Source organism: Salmo trutta, chromosome 1 (genome assembly GCF_901001165.1).
Source record: "Salmo trutta chromosome 1, fSalTru1.1, whole genome shotgun sequence".
In the NCBI taxonomy this organism is placed as follows: Eukaryota; Metazoa; Chordata; class Actinopteri; order Salmoniformes; family Salmonidae; genus Salmo; species Salmo trutta.
This window is the reverse complement of record NC_042957.1, coordinates 22,255,858-22,268,564: the sequence shown is the minus strand read 5'-3', so window position 1 is coordinate 22,268,564 and position 12,707 is coordinate 22,255,858. Positions and strand designations below refer to the sequence as shown.

Here is a 12,707-nt window from a genome sequence, read left to right as displayed (position 1 = left end):
ATATGGATCGGTGAGGGGAAAAAATGACACAGTAGGGGTAGATTACATGTAATATATTTTATTTGGTAGCTTGTTTGAAAACAAAGACAATCAAAATAATATACAATAAATAAGTTTTTATAACAAAGTTACATCCGTTCATTTTGAAGTTATGAACCCATCAGTCAATTTCACATTGACAGAATATTCACATGAAGTCACCAAAGCCAGACATGGCACCGTTTTCCCACTCTGAATCCGAATCAGAAAACTCTTGGGCCTTGCTGGCACGAATGGGAGAGAAGTGGCCAAAGTTATCAGGTCTGGTCTTAACCTGAGGATGCTGTACTTGGCACGCGATATGCTTTGGAGAGGACCTGCCGAAGTTATTCTGTGAAGGAATAGGAGGGATAACAACTTTCATCTCGGGACCTATGGTCTTGTTTGGGGGAAAGTTGTCATATTCAACCAGGACTTGTTTTGTACCTGCACTACCGCTTATGTTGCTCTGGGACTTGATGTAAAGTCCATTTCCCTTGTGATACGGATGAACGTTGTTGCACGGAACCGCAACGCTTAACTCATCTCGTTCGATTTGCTCAATTTTTCTTCTACTCCCATTTATGGATGCATCATCAACATACGGGATAGTTGAGTGTTCGTAGTTACCCGTTTTCGTGGGTAGTGTGGTCTTGGCGTGCGTTTCTTCCGTCCGGGTGTGGAGTGGTGGTCTGAAGTTGGGCATTCGGTGATGGAGTTGGGCGAACGGGGTCACGGGGGCGCTGGCGGCAACACCATTGAGCTTCATAGACAAGGACGACCCTTCCAGGCGACGGGACTTTGCGCGTCGGTTCTGGAACCACACCTGTGGAAGATAATGTATTAGAGCCTATAACGTTTTTTTCGCATTTCAAGTTATTTTTTTTGGGGGTAGGCCTAGAACATTTAGCCCATAGCAGTTTGCCAAGATTTATCATGGAAACTCACTTTTTTGTGTCTTAGCCAACTTGTAAATCTGATGCCTTACCTGAATTCTGGACTCTGGTAGGCCGGTGAGAGCCTCAAGTCTCTCGCGAAGGTATATGTCAGGGTATTTGGTGTCGGAGTATACTTTCTCCAGCACCCCAATCTGCTGCTGGGTGAAGTTGGTTCTCTTCCTTCGATGGGTCATGCTGTCCGCTCTCTGTCCGTTGGCGTTTGCGGAGTTGAAGTAGTTTGCCCTATCCGCAGCACCATAATCTGTCAAAACCAAGAGCGATGTAATGAATATAAAATGTAACGAAGGTAGACAGTAAAATTTACAGAGATTGCGCTTAAAATTTGTGCGTAATTACACTGTAACCAACCTGAATGCGGCATGCTATTTCTTTCCATGTGTCCGTCGGGATACATCGGGAATTGAGTTAGGTCTCCTACCCTCAGTTTTCCGTGGACGGCTGACATATTAGTCCTCTAGTCTTTATTCCCAGAATCTGACTGACCACAACCGCCTGATCCCCGGTTTTATATCCGCCCTCATCTCCTTGTGATCAAAGGTGACGTCGGAATGTGTGAATTGCGCGGGCAATTAGCGACGGCTGGCACTGGAGACGAACATTGTTCCTAGCGCGTCTGATGGCTGGAGAAAGGTGTGAATCTGCGACACCCTGAACGGTAGTGTGTACAAGGTCGCTTGAAAAGGTCTACATGTCCAATACACAACTTGAGAAAGCGTTTATTCGCTTTTTGAAGAAATGGTGGTCCCCTTCTGAAGCAGTGATGGACCAGTAGTCATCAAAGAAAGGATGTGAAAGGCTTCCACCATGCTGAGCATACACATTATATAGAATTTCTGAAAAATAATATTTACTTTCATTTAACTAGGCAAGTCAGTTAAGAACAAATTCCTATTTTCAATGACGGCCTAGGAACAGTGGGTTAACTGCCTTGTTCGGGGGCAGAACGACAGAATTTTACCTTGTCAGCTCGGGGATTCGATCTTGCAACCTTCCAGTTACTAGTTAGTCCAACGATCTAACCACTAGGCTATCTGCCGCCAATAATTATGGGTCCATACGTCTATATTCAGCAATGATTCCATTTTAACGGTAGCTGCAAACATTTGTTCACTTTTAAAAAATATATTTTTTTTATTTTTAGCCTATTTCTTTAATATTGTATTATATAGGTTATTACATTTTTTATTTAACCTTTATTTATCTCGTCAAGTCGGTTAATTAAGAACAAGTTCTTATTTACAATGACGGCCTACCAAAGGGGGGGGGGGGGCTGGGATGAAAAATAGAAATATAGTACAAAACACATGTCATGACAAGAGAGACAACACAACACTACATAAAGAGATACCTAAGACAACAGCATGGCAGCAACACATGACAACACAGCATGGTAGCAACATGACAACAACATGGTAGAAACACAACATGGTAGCACAAAACAGGGTACACACATTATTGGGCACAGACAACAGCACAAAGGGCAAAAAGGTAGAGACAACAATACATCACACAAAGCAGCCACAACTGTCAGTAAGAATGTCCATGATTGAGTCTTTGAATGAAGAGATTGAGATATAGTGATGGAGGCAGTTTCAAACCAGACCTACATGGAAATACACTATAGTAAAATGTGTAGGCCTACTTTTTGTTGACCCAGTGGGTCTTATGAATGATAGTGATGAATCATACCGCTAACTATCAACAAAGAGCATGTCAATACACAAACCCAGTTCAAAGGTGGTCATGAGGGTATGTTTGAGGTGAATGGCCTGCCTCCACATGGGCAGTAGGGGGTCAAGTCAAGAGGTCAACATCAAACTCACACTCATCCATGTATGTGTACCAGTACAGAAATAGAGGATTGAACGTATTGAACAACTTTGTTACAAATACAGTTACCCTAAATCTGAAATAATTATGCATGGATTCTGAAACATATTTATCGATCTATTTCACTTGGGCCCCCAGACAAGACATTGATTTGACATTGGATTCAAATGTGCTTGTAATCGAGTCCTATATATGGCGGCACTTCACAAGCCAGGCTTTGTCTGAGGGCTCCAACTCCATTTGGTTACTGTCTGTCTGTGTGCCTCTAGAGTGTTATGCTAACATTGGGCTGTTGAGGTTCCTGATCTTGTGTAATGGCCTGGGTCAATGTTCTCAGGCTTCTTCTTGTGCATAATCTAAAGTCTTCGTGAGGGACATATCTCAGATGTTTCAAAACGTCTCAGATCATGTTTCTTCTGCTTGCAAATCTTTGAATAATTCAAATTTCAGATACCCAAAAATGCACCTACACAAGACATTACAAAATCGGTGTTCTGCATCATGCAAGAGTCAGACACCCCAAGGCTAGAATACTTTGTCTGCTTTTGATGCAGATGTAGACCACACAGCTGTATGTAGGCTAACTATTCACAACAGACCTAACTGTCATACATTAATTAGGTTGTGAAAGTGTTTCAATGAAAAAAAGGAGGACCGTGAAGGGAGATTGAACAATTGTGTTCTTTTTTGTTGACTGTATGTCTAGCATAGTCAAAGACTGCCACTGACCCTACTGCTGATAAGATCTGTTAGATTAGATTAAAGGCTGGAGAAAGTTGATTAACTATTTTTTCTTTCAAACATCAAACAGCAGAGAGTGGCTGGCTGGTCAGAGCATCATGCTCAAGGCAGTGATCTGCTGAGCTGTGATAGGAGGCAGCTTTTGTAGATAGACCCATTAACACCCTGTCATCAGACAGACTGGGAAATGGACCACAGAGATTTACAAGGAAATGTCAAGCATCTTGATGTTCTGTTGTCTATTCTATTTAGGCCTGTAACCTGTGTGTGATGACATAGGATGATAGGATTCGCGGCCACTGCAATTCTTGATCTAAAACAGTACAACCAAAAGAGGACAGTTGATGTCATTTTATCCAAAAGTGATTGAATGGGGTTAATTTGGATCCCTATTGCTTTTGGGGTAGGGGGGCGGGGGATTCGTAGAACTGGAAGTGTGTTGGAAAGATGCAGTGTCGTTTACGCTTTCCAGTTTGAATGGAGATGACATTTGGGAGGTCTGGTTGCGGGGAAATCGAATTCATAGCCCCAAGGTTCCCAGGTAGAAATCCTTTAAAAAAGTAAGGCATGTGCCCTGTTGTTTAGCTACCCGGTCTTGCGTCATTATTATTTACATCTTCTAAAAGCCCTTACAAATAAAGATTGCAGTTTTGAAACTGCAGTAAAAGTGCAATAACTGCAGTCGACTGTGGTATTTTTGGTGCAGTAATTGCACAGTAATGGCAGTATACTGCAGTTATACTTCACTGTAACTGCGCAGTTACACTTCAAAATTACTGCAGTAAATATATATATATATTGGACGCAATATTTGCAGCATACTGCAGTTATACTGCATTCTGTCTGCAATATTCTTTTCGCTAAGGGAGAATCTCTTTCCACTATTTACCACAGCCACAAAGTAAAAAATGGCTATATAGTAAACATTCCTGAAAACAAAAATGAGCTTTTTGGTCTTACTTTAAGGTAAGGCATAAGGTTAACAGTGTGGTTAATTTTAGGGTTATGTTTAAAATCACATTTTAAGAAGAGAAATTGAAGAAATGGGCGGGTTTTATGACTTTGTGTCTGTGGTAACTAGTGACGACCCAGCATCTCCCGGAACTTCCGCTAAATTAAATCGGAAGTATGTACGTGGCCGCTTCAGGCAGCTCATATTCTGCATGATGGCGACAGAGGTTCAGAGCGGCGACCTCAACAATGGCAGTTCTAGCCGGCTCGAAGTCTCAATCGATGGCCTCACCCTCAGCCCGGATCCCGAGGGCGAGCAGGAGCAAGTCGTTGAACCGGACCCCGTGCCCGCGGAGCAGGAGACCGGGGACCAGAGCACCGCCGAAGCCACCGACGATGGGCAGGAAGGCGAGTCTGCCAAAACCACGATAGAGAGGAAATGGGGCTTTGGTTTGCAGGAGCTATACGGACTAGCATTGAAATTCTTCAAAGGTATTTTATATTTATTCGTATTTGATGCTAACAATGTAATGGAATTGAAATTGTGGTTTGGTATTACAAGATGTGGCTAACTAGCTGTTTCATCCCAGTTTATTTTTTTTTGTGCGGTACATTAGCAAACTAGCTAATGTTAGCCAGCTAGCCACTTGCTTAACTATGATGCCTAGCTAGCTGTCAAAATGCCACAGCAACTTGAAGATTTTTTTCAACAGAATCTTCGAATAATGTATCTGCATGATTGCTGGATGTTCTTTCAGGTTGTCTCTCGTTGACAGAATAGTTATTCAGACATCGAAAGAATAACGGCGTAGCTATGTCTAGTTTAGATGAGGCGACATTTAACTTGACATGTCATGTGTCGATATGGTCATGTGGTTCCTCCACGTAGCTACTAACTGCCAGTTTAACGTTACTCTAGTGAATGACAACCCAGTAACTAGCTAGTTTGACTGGTATGTGGTACACACCCTGTTATTAATACATATATTCTAGCTACGGGCAGGGTGGCAGATTTGCATACAGCTCATAGACACAGATTTGTAGACGTCATAATACTACATAATGCTAGTGATTCATACTAAATAAACATTGCGATCAGCATATACACATGTTGCCACCTGTCATTTCTGAGATCTTGAATTATTGATTACTGAACTAAAGCAGACAAGACTAGTCATTCAGGCATCAGTAAAAGTACACAGCTTGCAAGCAGTTTACTTACTTGTACTGCTTAATTGTAGGATGACTGCCTTCCAATCTTCAGAATTCACATGCATTAACTGCACGTGGCTCCATCAACATAAAGGGCTTAGGTTTCCTTTAATGAGCCATTGAACGCAGACTACACACACATTTCACAGCCAATGGATTAGCTTGGAAATTAGTCAGTGCAAAAGCTATCACCATCACTTCAGATGTACACCTTCAATAGAGTAACAATAATTAGACATTTTTAAAGCACACATGAATGCATTCTGCCCTGATTCACTGCTCCTCTGACAGGACTGGATAGCTAGAAGCAGTGTGGCCGAAACAACAAGGTGAAGCTATTACTTACCTACACACCTACTCAATCATCTCAGATCTACGCTTGTGGAGTGAACGATGGGGATGCGTTCCATTTCTGGAATCAAATGCAGCCTAGATATGTAGAGGGAAGAGAAAGAATAAGGAAACATTGAAGGAGGAGGTTATTTCTCCCACATGGGTGTGTTCCCTAAATAAACATTACTGAATTGCATCCACCATTTCAAACATCCAATCCATTTTTACTGCTGGATTATTGTGAGAGCCCTCCAGGTGGCTCTGGGCATTGTGCAAACTGGTTCTAAAACGGGACTCCTCCTATTCTTCAGTGAAGCTGTGCATTGCATGCATTGTTGATTATTTCATGCATTTGCAATATAAGGGGCTGAGAAGGGAGAAAAACATGCTTTATGACCAAGCTCAGACATGGCTAAGTAGCTCCTTCGCTGACTGTACACAATAAAAGGGACACTTATGTCAGTCATCATTCGCCAGCAACACACCAAGCAATAATCTATTCTGGAACGAGGAAAACAAAACAGAACATTCATTTTTAATGACCCATTTTATAGAGTGCCATTTCCAATATAGGCCTAAGTGTCTAGCAATGAATAATTGTTTAAATGATCAGCAGATGACATATTTGCCTTGCTAGTGTATTGCAGTATGGAATCTAGACTATTAGTTTGTCCTCAGATAAGGATGGGAAGGCCTTTCACCCCACCTATGAGGAGAAGCTTCGTCTGGTGGCCCTCCACAAGCAGGTGTTACTGGGGCCATACAACCTCGACGCCTCTCCAGAGGTGGGCTTCTTTGACGTCCTGGGCAATGACCGCAGGTAACCCCCAGCCCCCCCCACCCCTCCCCATTGTGTGTGTATGAGCTTTGAACTCCAGCAGCAGCTCCAGCCCTAGTGCTGCTGCTGCTGTGTTCCAGTAAACAGGAAATATGAGGGAACAGATTGTGGAACAGAGCTTTTCCTCCCAACATTTTATCAAGGTTTTTCACAGCTCAACACACACTTATCTACTGCCTTTACTGTAAATGTGCACCAATTGATGGCCCATGCTGACGCTCAGTGGTTGAACTCTTTACCCCTTACTGCAGACCACGTAAGCAAACCTTGGACTGAACTTTTTTTCTTGTTATTTGTCCTAAGTCATTGTCCCATTGCCACTACCTCTCTTCTTTCTGTAGGAAAGAGTGGGCTGCTCTGGGTAACATGGAGAAGGAGGAGGCCATGGTGGAGTTTGTCAAGCTGTTGAACAAATGCTGTAATTTATTCGCTCCTTACATCACCTCCCACCAAATAGAGAAGAAGGAGCGGGAAAGGAAACGGTAAGATGCCCAGGAGGACAAACAGACAGACAGTTCTGCCCATGAGAGCAACATGATGGGAACTTTACCCTAGTTTAGGATTTAGGGAATTCTCAAGTTTGTCTTGTTTTTGTCTCTCTTTCCTTCCATCTCACCTCAGGAGGGAGGAGGAGGAACGACAGCGCCGGGAGGATGAGGAGCGGGAACGACAGAGACGGGAGGAGGAGAGGCGGAGGCTTGAGGAGGAGGAGAGGCTGAAGAGGGAGGAGGAGGAAAGGAGACAGTTGGATGAGGAGAGGCTACGGGTGGAGCAGCATAAGTGAGTACTGTGTGTGATAAGTCTCATGATCTAGATCTCTAGCTTCAGCTTTACCTCTATCTACTGTGTGGAGGAAGCTTTACCTCTATCTACTGTGTGGAGGAAGCTTTACCTCTATCTACTGTGTGGAGGAAGCTTTACCTCTATCTACTGTGTGGAGGAAGCTTTACCTCTATCTACTGTGTGGAGGAAGCTTTACCTCTATCTACTGTGTGGAGGAAGCTTTACCTCTATCTACTGTGTGGAGGAAGCTTTTTATGGTATCCCAGTATTCGTTGAATGGTGCAGCGTTGATGGTCTCCTCCATCGTCCCCCTCCCTGTCTGCAGGCAGCAGATCATGGCAGCATTGAATGCCCAGACAGCGGTGCAGTTTCAGCAGTATGCTGCCCAACAGTATCCAGAGAGCCCTGAGCAGCAGCTGGGTCTCATACGCCAGCTGCAGGAACAACACTACCAACAGTACATGCAGCAGCTCTACCAAGTCCAGCTGGCTCAGCAACAGGTACACACACACACCCCACAGTGTCCTATGCACTCCACATCTCAACACATCTTTTTCAGATATAAGGTAATAAGCAGTACTAAGCCATTTTAAGTGTTCATTAAGTTGTTGCTCCTTTACGTCTCTCATTAGAGATGTCAACCAGGGCTTACCTTCTTATTTTCATGAGGAGAATACAATGTGGAGATTATACAGAAAAGTCTTAGTCATGTTGTCTTCCAAGTCATTGACCCTCGCCCTTCCCCTCCAGGCAGCCTTACAGAAGCAGCAGGAGGATGCGGTGGTGCAGGCTACGCTGGAGGTCACCAGTGAGCCTTTTGCTGCAGTGCCCCCGGCTAGAGAGGAGGTCCCCATGCTCAACGGCCAGTCAGACTCCCACTCTGAGAGCATGGACAAAGAGCCAGAACCCCTCGAGCCTGCCGATGAGGTCACTGAGAATGGGCCCATTGGTACACGCACGCATCGACCAGGTACCAACACACACGTGCACACACACCGGCCAGGTATCATCAGCGATCACTCGAGTCGAGTATGATTGTCCTCAATGCACTTTTCTATTTGTGGGTCTTCAGATGGTTGTAAAGGCTGATGCGGGAGCCACATATTTTGGTGCAGGGGTGAGGTGTGGTTGGACCTTCCTGATGTTGTCCTTGCATAGCACTCACACCCCACAGACCAACCGGTATAGCTGCATTCCAACCAGTATAGCTGCATTCCAACCGGTATAGCTGCATTCCAACCGGTAAATGTGTGATACCTTACACTCTGTCCTTGGGCATCAGAAAGGGATGTGTAGGTGTAAGGGATAGGTGAATGACTCTACCCTAACCCTCTGATTGGCTAAGAGGAGTTCCTGCCCATTGTGCACTTATTGATACAGTTCTTTCAGGTCTCTGATGAGGGAGTTCTCAAGGACAGAGGAGGCCAATTTCTGGTTTGGAATCAAGCCATGGAATTCATTAATCTGTAACAGCAGAGTATCTCTTTCTACTCTGTTCATGCGGGATAGAACAAGGAGACAGTATGCCAGTGTTGCCCGAAAGCCATTACTGCCTCATCGAGTTTCTTAAGATGCCACTCTCATTGAGAAAGGACGTTTTATTTGAAAGTACTCAAAAGCAGGATTTAAAAACGATATGTTTTTATCCTCACTTGAATCAGATTTGTCTTTTTCTGAACATTTCTACCTGAGAAATGTATGTACATGGTGCCCAATCTGCCTGTTATATTTACACACCCCTCTGATACCTTTCTCCCCCCACTTTCCCTTCTCCGTCCAGCAGACTCTCCCCCGGTCATCGCGGCTCCCTCCATGTGGACGCGGCCTCAGATCAAGGACTTCAAGGAGAAGATCCGGCAGGACGTGGACAGTGTGATCACGGTGGGGCGTGGCGAGGTGGTGACGGTGCGCGTGCCCACCCACGAGGAGGGCTCCTACCTTTTCTGGGAGTTCGCCACGGACCACTACGACATCGGCTTCGGAGTCCTCTTCGAGTGGACTGATGCCACCAACGCCTCGGTCAGCGTGCACGTCAGCGAGTCAAGCGACGAAGACGAGGATGAGGAAGGTGAGGTGGAGCACTGTTAGATAGGCTGCTTGTGTTCTAATAGGATGTTACGTGTTGTTTAGTGAGACCCAGGATGCATTTCTACTGAGATGACTGTCCTAGCTTAATATAACCATTTAGTTAGTCCACACCTTAATGGGGTTTTTCCTGCTTGTTTGTCTGGGCTCATGGTCTTTTTGCATGTTTCCTCCTCCTTGTTGAATGCCACCTCAGACATGATGAATATTCAGTAGCTACAGACAGCCCTCCTGACGGTCTGTGTTCCCTCTATCTTCAGGGGAGCCTCCCAGGGAGGGGGTGAAGCTTAAGAAGGGGGCAGGGAAGCCCCAGGTGGATGAGATAGTGCCGGTGTACCGGCGGGACTGTCACGAGGAGGTCTACGCCGGCAGTCACCAATACCCCGGCCGTGGAGTCTACCTGCTAAAGTTCGACAACTCCTACTCTCTCTGGAGGTCCAAGAGCGTCTACTACAGAGTCTACTACACCAGATAAGCCTGGAGATGGACTGGGGGAGGGTGGGGTGTGTCTGTACGTTAAGAGAAGAGGAGGGGTGAAAGGATCTGGACTAGACCACCAGAGGGCGACAAATGTCAGACTCAGTTTGGAGATGGGACTTCTATCTGTGTGCTGTGTGTGTGTTTGCATACACCTCGTCGGAGTTTGGTATGGAGTTAACGCTGTATATTCGCCGACCTGTCTTTTCTCTCTTAGAGACCACCTCTAGGAGTCTGTTGTATTAATGTCTGTCTTCCCTGCCCAAACGTCATCTAACCCACGGTCTATGTTCTGTCATGTCATGTCATTGTTATGGCTGTGCTTCTATCCGACTGAGACACTTCTTAACCGGAGTTTACATTTTTCAAGCCCACCATTGGTTAACACAGAGCTGAAGTTCATACAGGGTTTTGTTCAATGAGAGAAGTCATGGACAAACAGAGTCCATAGTGACACGCTACACTACAGCACCATGCCTTTACTATAGCAGGAGTCCCTGAGTAACACACTGAACAGTCAATCACTCCTGTAGTGGCAATACTGCTGCGGAACGAGCTACACCCAGATCCACATGAACGCCTAGCCCCTACCACCTACACCCTTCAGGGATCTGAGACGGTTGGATTATAGACATAAGTGTAACCGATGTGAAATGGCTAGTTAGTTAGCGGTGGTGCGCGATAATAGCGTTTCAATCAGTGACGTCACTCGCTCTGAGACTTGAAGTAGGGTTTCCCCTCGCGCCACAAAAGCCGCGGCCCTTGCAACGCAAGGGGAAACCCTACTTCAAGTCTCAGAGCGAGTGACCTCACTGATTGAAACGCTATTAGCGCGCACCACCGCTAACTAACTAGCCATTTCACATCGGTTACATAAGCAATACGGCTAGCCTATCAGAGAGCAAGGTTATCGTATCGTTATTATCTGTGCAAACCTTACACATCTCCACAAGTGCATAGGGAGAAGGGGCTAGGGGTAGATCGGGCGCTATTCTACTGAACGAGGGATCATTGAGAAGTGGGGATAGGGGGAAAGGGTATTGGTGGAAGAGGGGATATGACATGTACATTGGAAAGTATGGTTGAGGCCTTGTAAATTTGGGCATCTCGAAATGGAATGCTGAAAAAGGGTGATTGTCTAAAAAGGATTTAATAAATATTTATTTGCCCTTTCTTGTAGAGTAGGATCATTTTTGTGTCTGTGTAATATTTGGGGGTATTTCATCTCCAGTGGCCTCCCTGTTTCAGGAGACATGTCTCTTTAGTCTTTAGATCAGGGTTCCCAAATAGGCGGCCTGCAGGTGATTTTTATTTGGCCCCCTAAGTGTTTCTGGTGTAGGACAGAAGACTAAAATCACCAGGAAATCAGCTCAAAGTGATTTTTAATTTAGAAAATCTGTTCCCAAGTATTCCCAGACAGAAATAGAGAGGGATACGATCACATATCCAATGTAATCAAGGTTTAAAATTATTCAGTTTTTGTCAAATACTTTCTGTTTTGGGTTCTTGCAGTCAATTTGCAGTGTACAAATTCTAACTATGTTCGGCCCCCTGACCGTCCGCTTAAGGAGAACTGGTCCAATGGCTGAATGTAATAGGGACCCCTGCTTTAGATGCTTGCTTTTCTTTATGGCCGCTGGTCTCAGGACATGACAGGTGAAAATGACAAGGATGGAAACCTTTCCTTCTTTCCCTACGAGGGCAAGGAAAGCAAGCCAGTAAAGAGTATTGGGACATTCTGTTCTGAGGGAGACTGGACACTGTCCTCTATTGACCCTGCTGTGTGTTGAGTTTGTCACTAATTTGATTTGACTCATACATACGAGCTGACAGCTAACAATTCAAGAATATTTTTTTGTTTTGGTCATTTCACTGTTACATCTCTATAGCATTTTATCTTTCAGAAGTCCACAGCCAAACACAATATTGGCTGTATTTATACATGTCATCATTTGATGGATTGATTCAGATTTGTCATCTCAAATATGGCTTTGGACTATCGCTAATAAACTCTGATCACGTCTAGCTCTCTGGTCATTCATGTCTCTGGTTGGGAGTAATCAGTTATTGAGCTCAGACTGAGCTCAAAAGGTGTTTTTTTTAACTCTTATGATTTCTGAGTTTATTTTGCTGGCATTATTTGGTATTGTTCAGACTGTTCACCTACCTTACATCTGCATGCTTTGTGTTTCACTTGAAGTCAGATGGCCACCAGGGTTTGTTGATGAGTAGTTGTTCTTTTGAAAGACACTTCGATGAATCATACTGTTTGGTTTCTGATGGATTACCAAGTCTCCTTTCAACTGAGAGTTGTACAGTGTGAACATGGGTCAGACATTGGCTTATCGGTAGACCTGATTCTAATCACGACTCCCTCTCCTAGTTAGAAGTTCCTCCTTGTTGTTTTGTTAATTTGTTTAAAGTACTTTTGCTCACCAACTAGTAGCCTAATGATACAGATTGTTCAAGCCTTGTATGTA

General features: G+C 44.6%; 2 protein-coding genes across 4 annotated transcripts; one reads left to right on the top strand and one right to left on the bottom strand.

Moving 5' to 3' along the window:
* Nucleotides 1-45: 45 nt before the first annotated feature.
* Nucleotides 46-6,117, bottom strand: mixl1 (Mix paired-like homeobox). 2 transcript variants are annotated; one of them, XM_029746290.1, is made up of 4 exons: nt 6,058-6,117; nt 5,722-5,922; nt 1,007-1,218; nt 46-844 (listed from the first exon to the last, which is right to left on the bottom strand). In XM_029746290.1, exons 2-4 carry the CDS (start codon nt 5,774-5,776, stop codon nt 188-190), a joined length of 924 nt encoding a protein of 307 aa, XP_029602150.1. In that variant the 5' UTR covers nt 5,777-5,922; nt 6,058-6,117; the 3' UTR covers nt 46-187. The 2 variants fall into 2 exon arrangements, with proteins under 2 accessions (XP_029602150.1, XP_029602119.1); XM_029746259.1 differs by lacking the exons at nt 5,722-5,922; nt 6,058-6,117 and adding an exon at nt 1,326-1,860.
* On the top strand, nt 4,664-10,798 carry LOC115186516 (Golgi resident protein GCP60). 2 transcript variants are annotated; one of them, XM_029746195.1, is made up of 8 exons: nt 4,664-4,991; nt 6,723-6,864; nt 7,224-7,364; nt 7,504-7,662; nt 7,991-8,165; nt 8,416-8,635; nt 9,449-9,733; nt 10,011-10,798. In XM_029746195.1, exons 1-8 carry the CDS (start codon nt 4,712-4,714, stop codon nt 10,223-10,225), a joined length of 1,617 nt encoding a protein of 538 aa, XP_029602055.1. In that variant the 5' UTR covers nt 4,664-4,711; the 3' UTR covers nt 10,226-10,798. The 2 variants fall into 2 exon arrangements, with proteins under 2 accessions (XP_029602055.1, XP_029602014.1); XM_029746154.1 differs by having other exon boundaries at nt 9,446-9,733.
* Nucleotides 10,799-12,707: the final 1,909 nt, after the last annotated feature.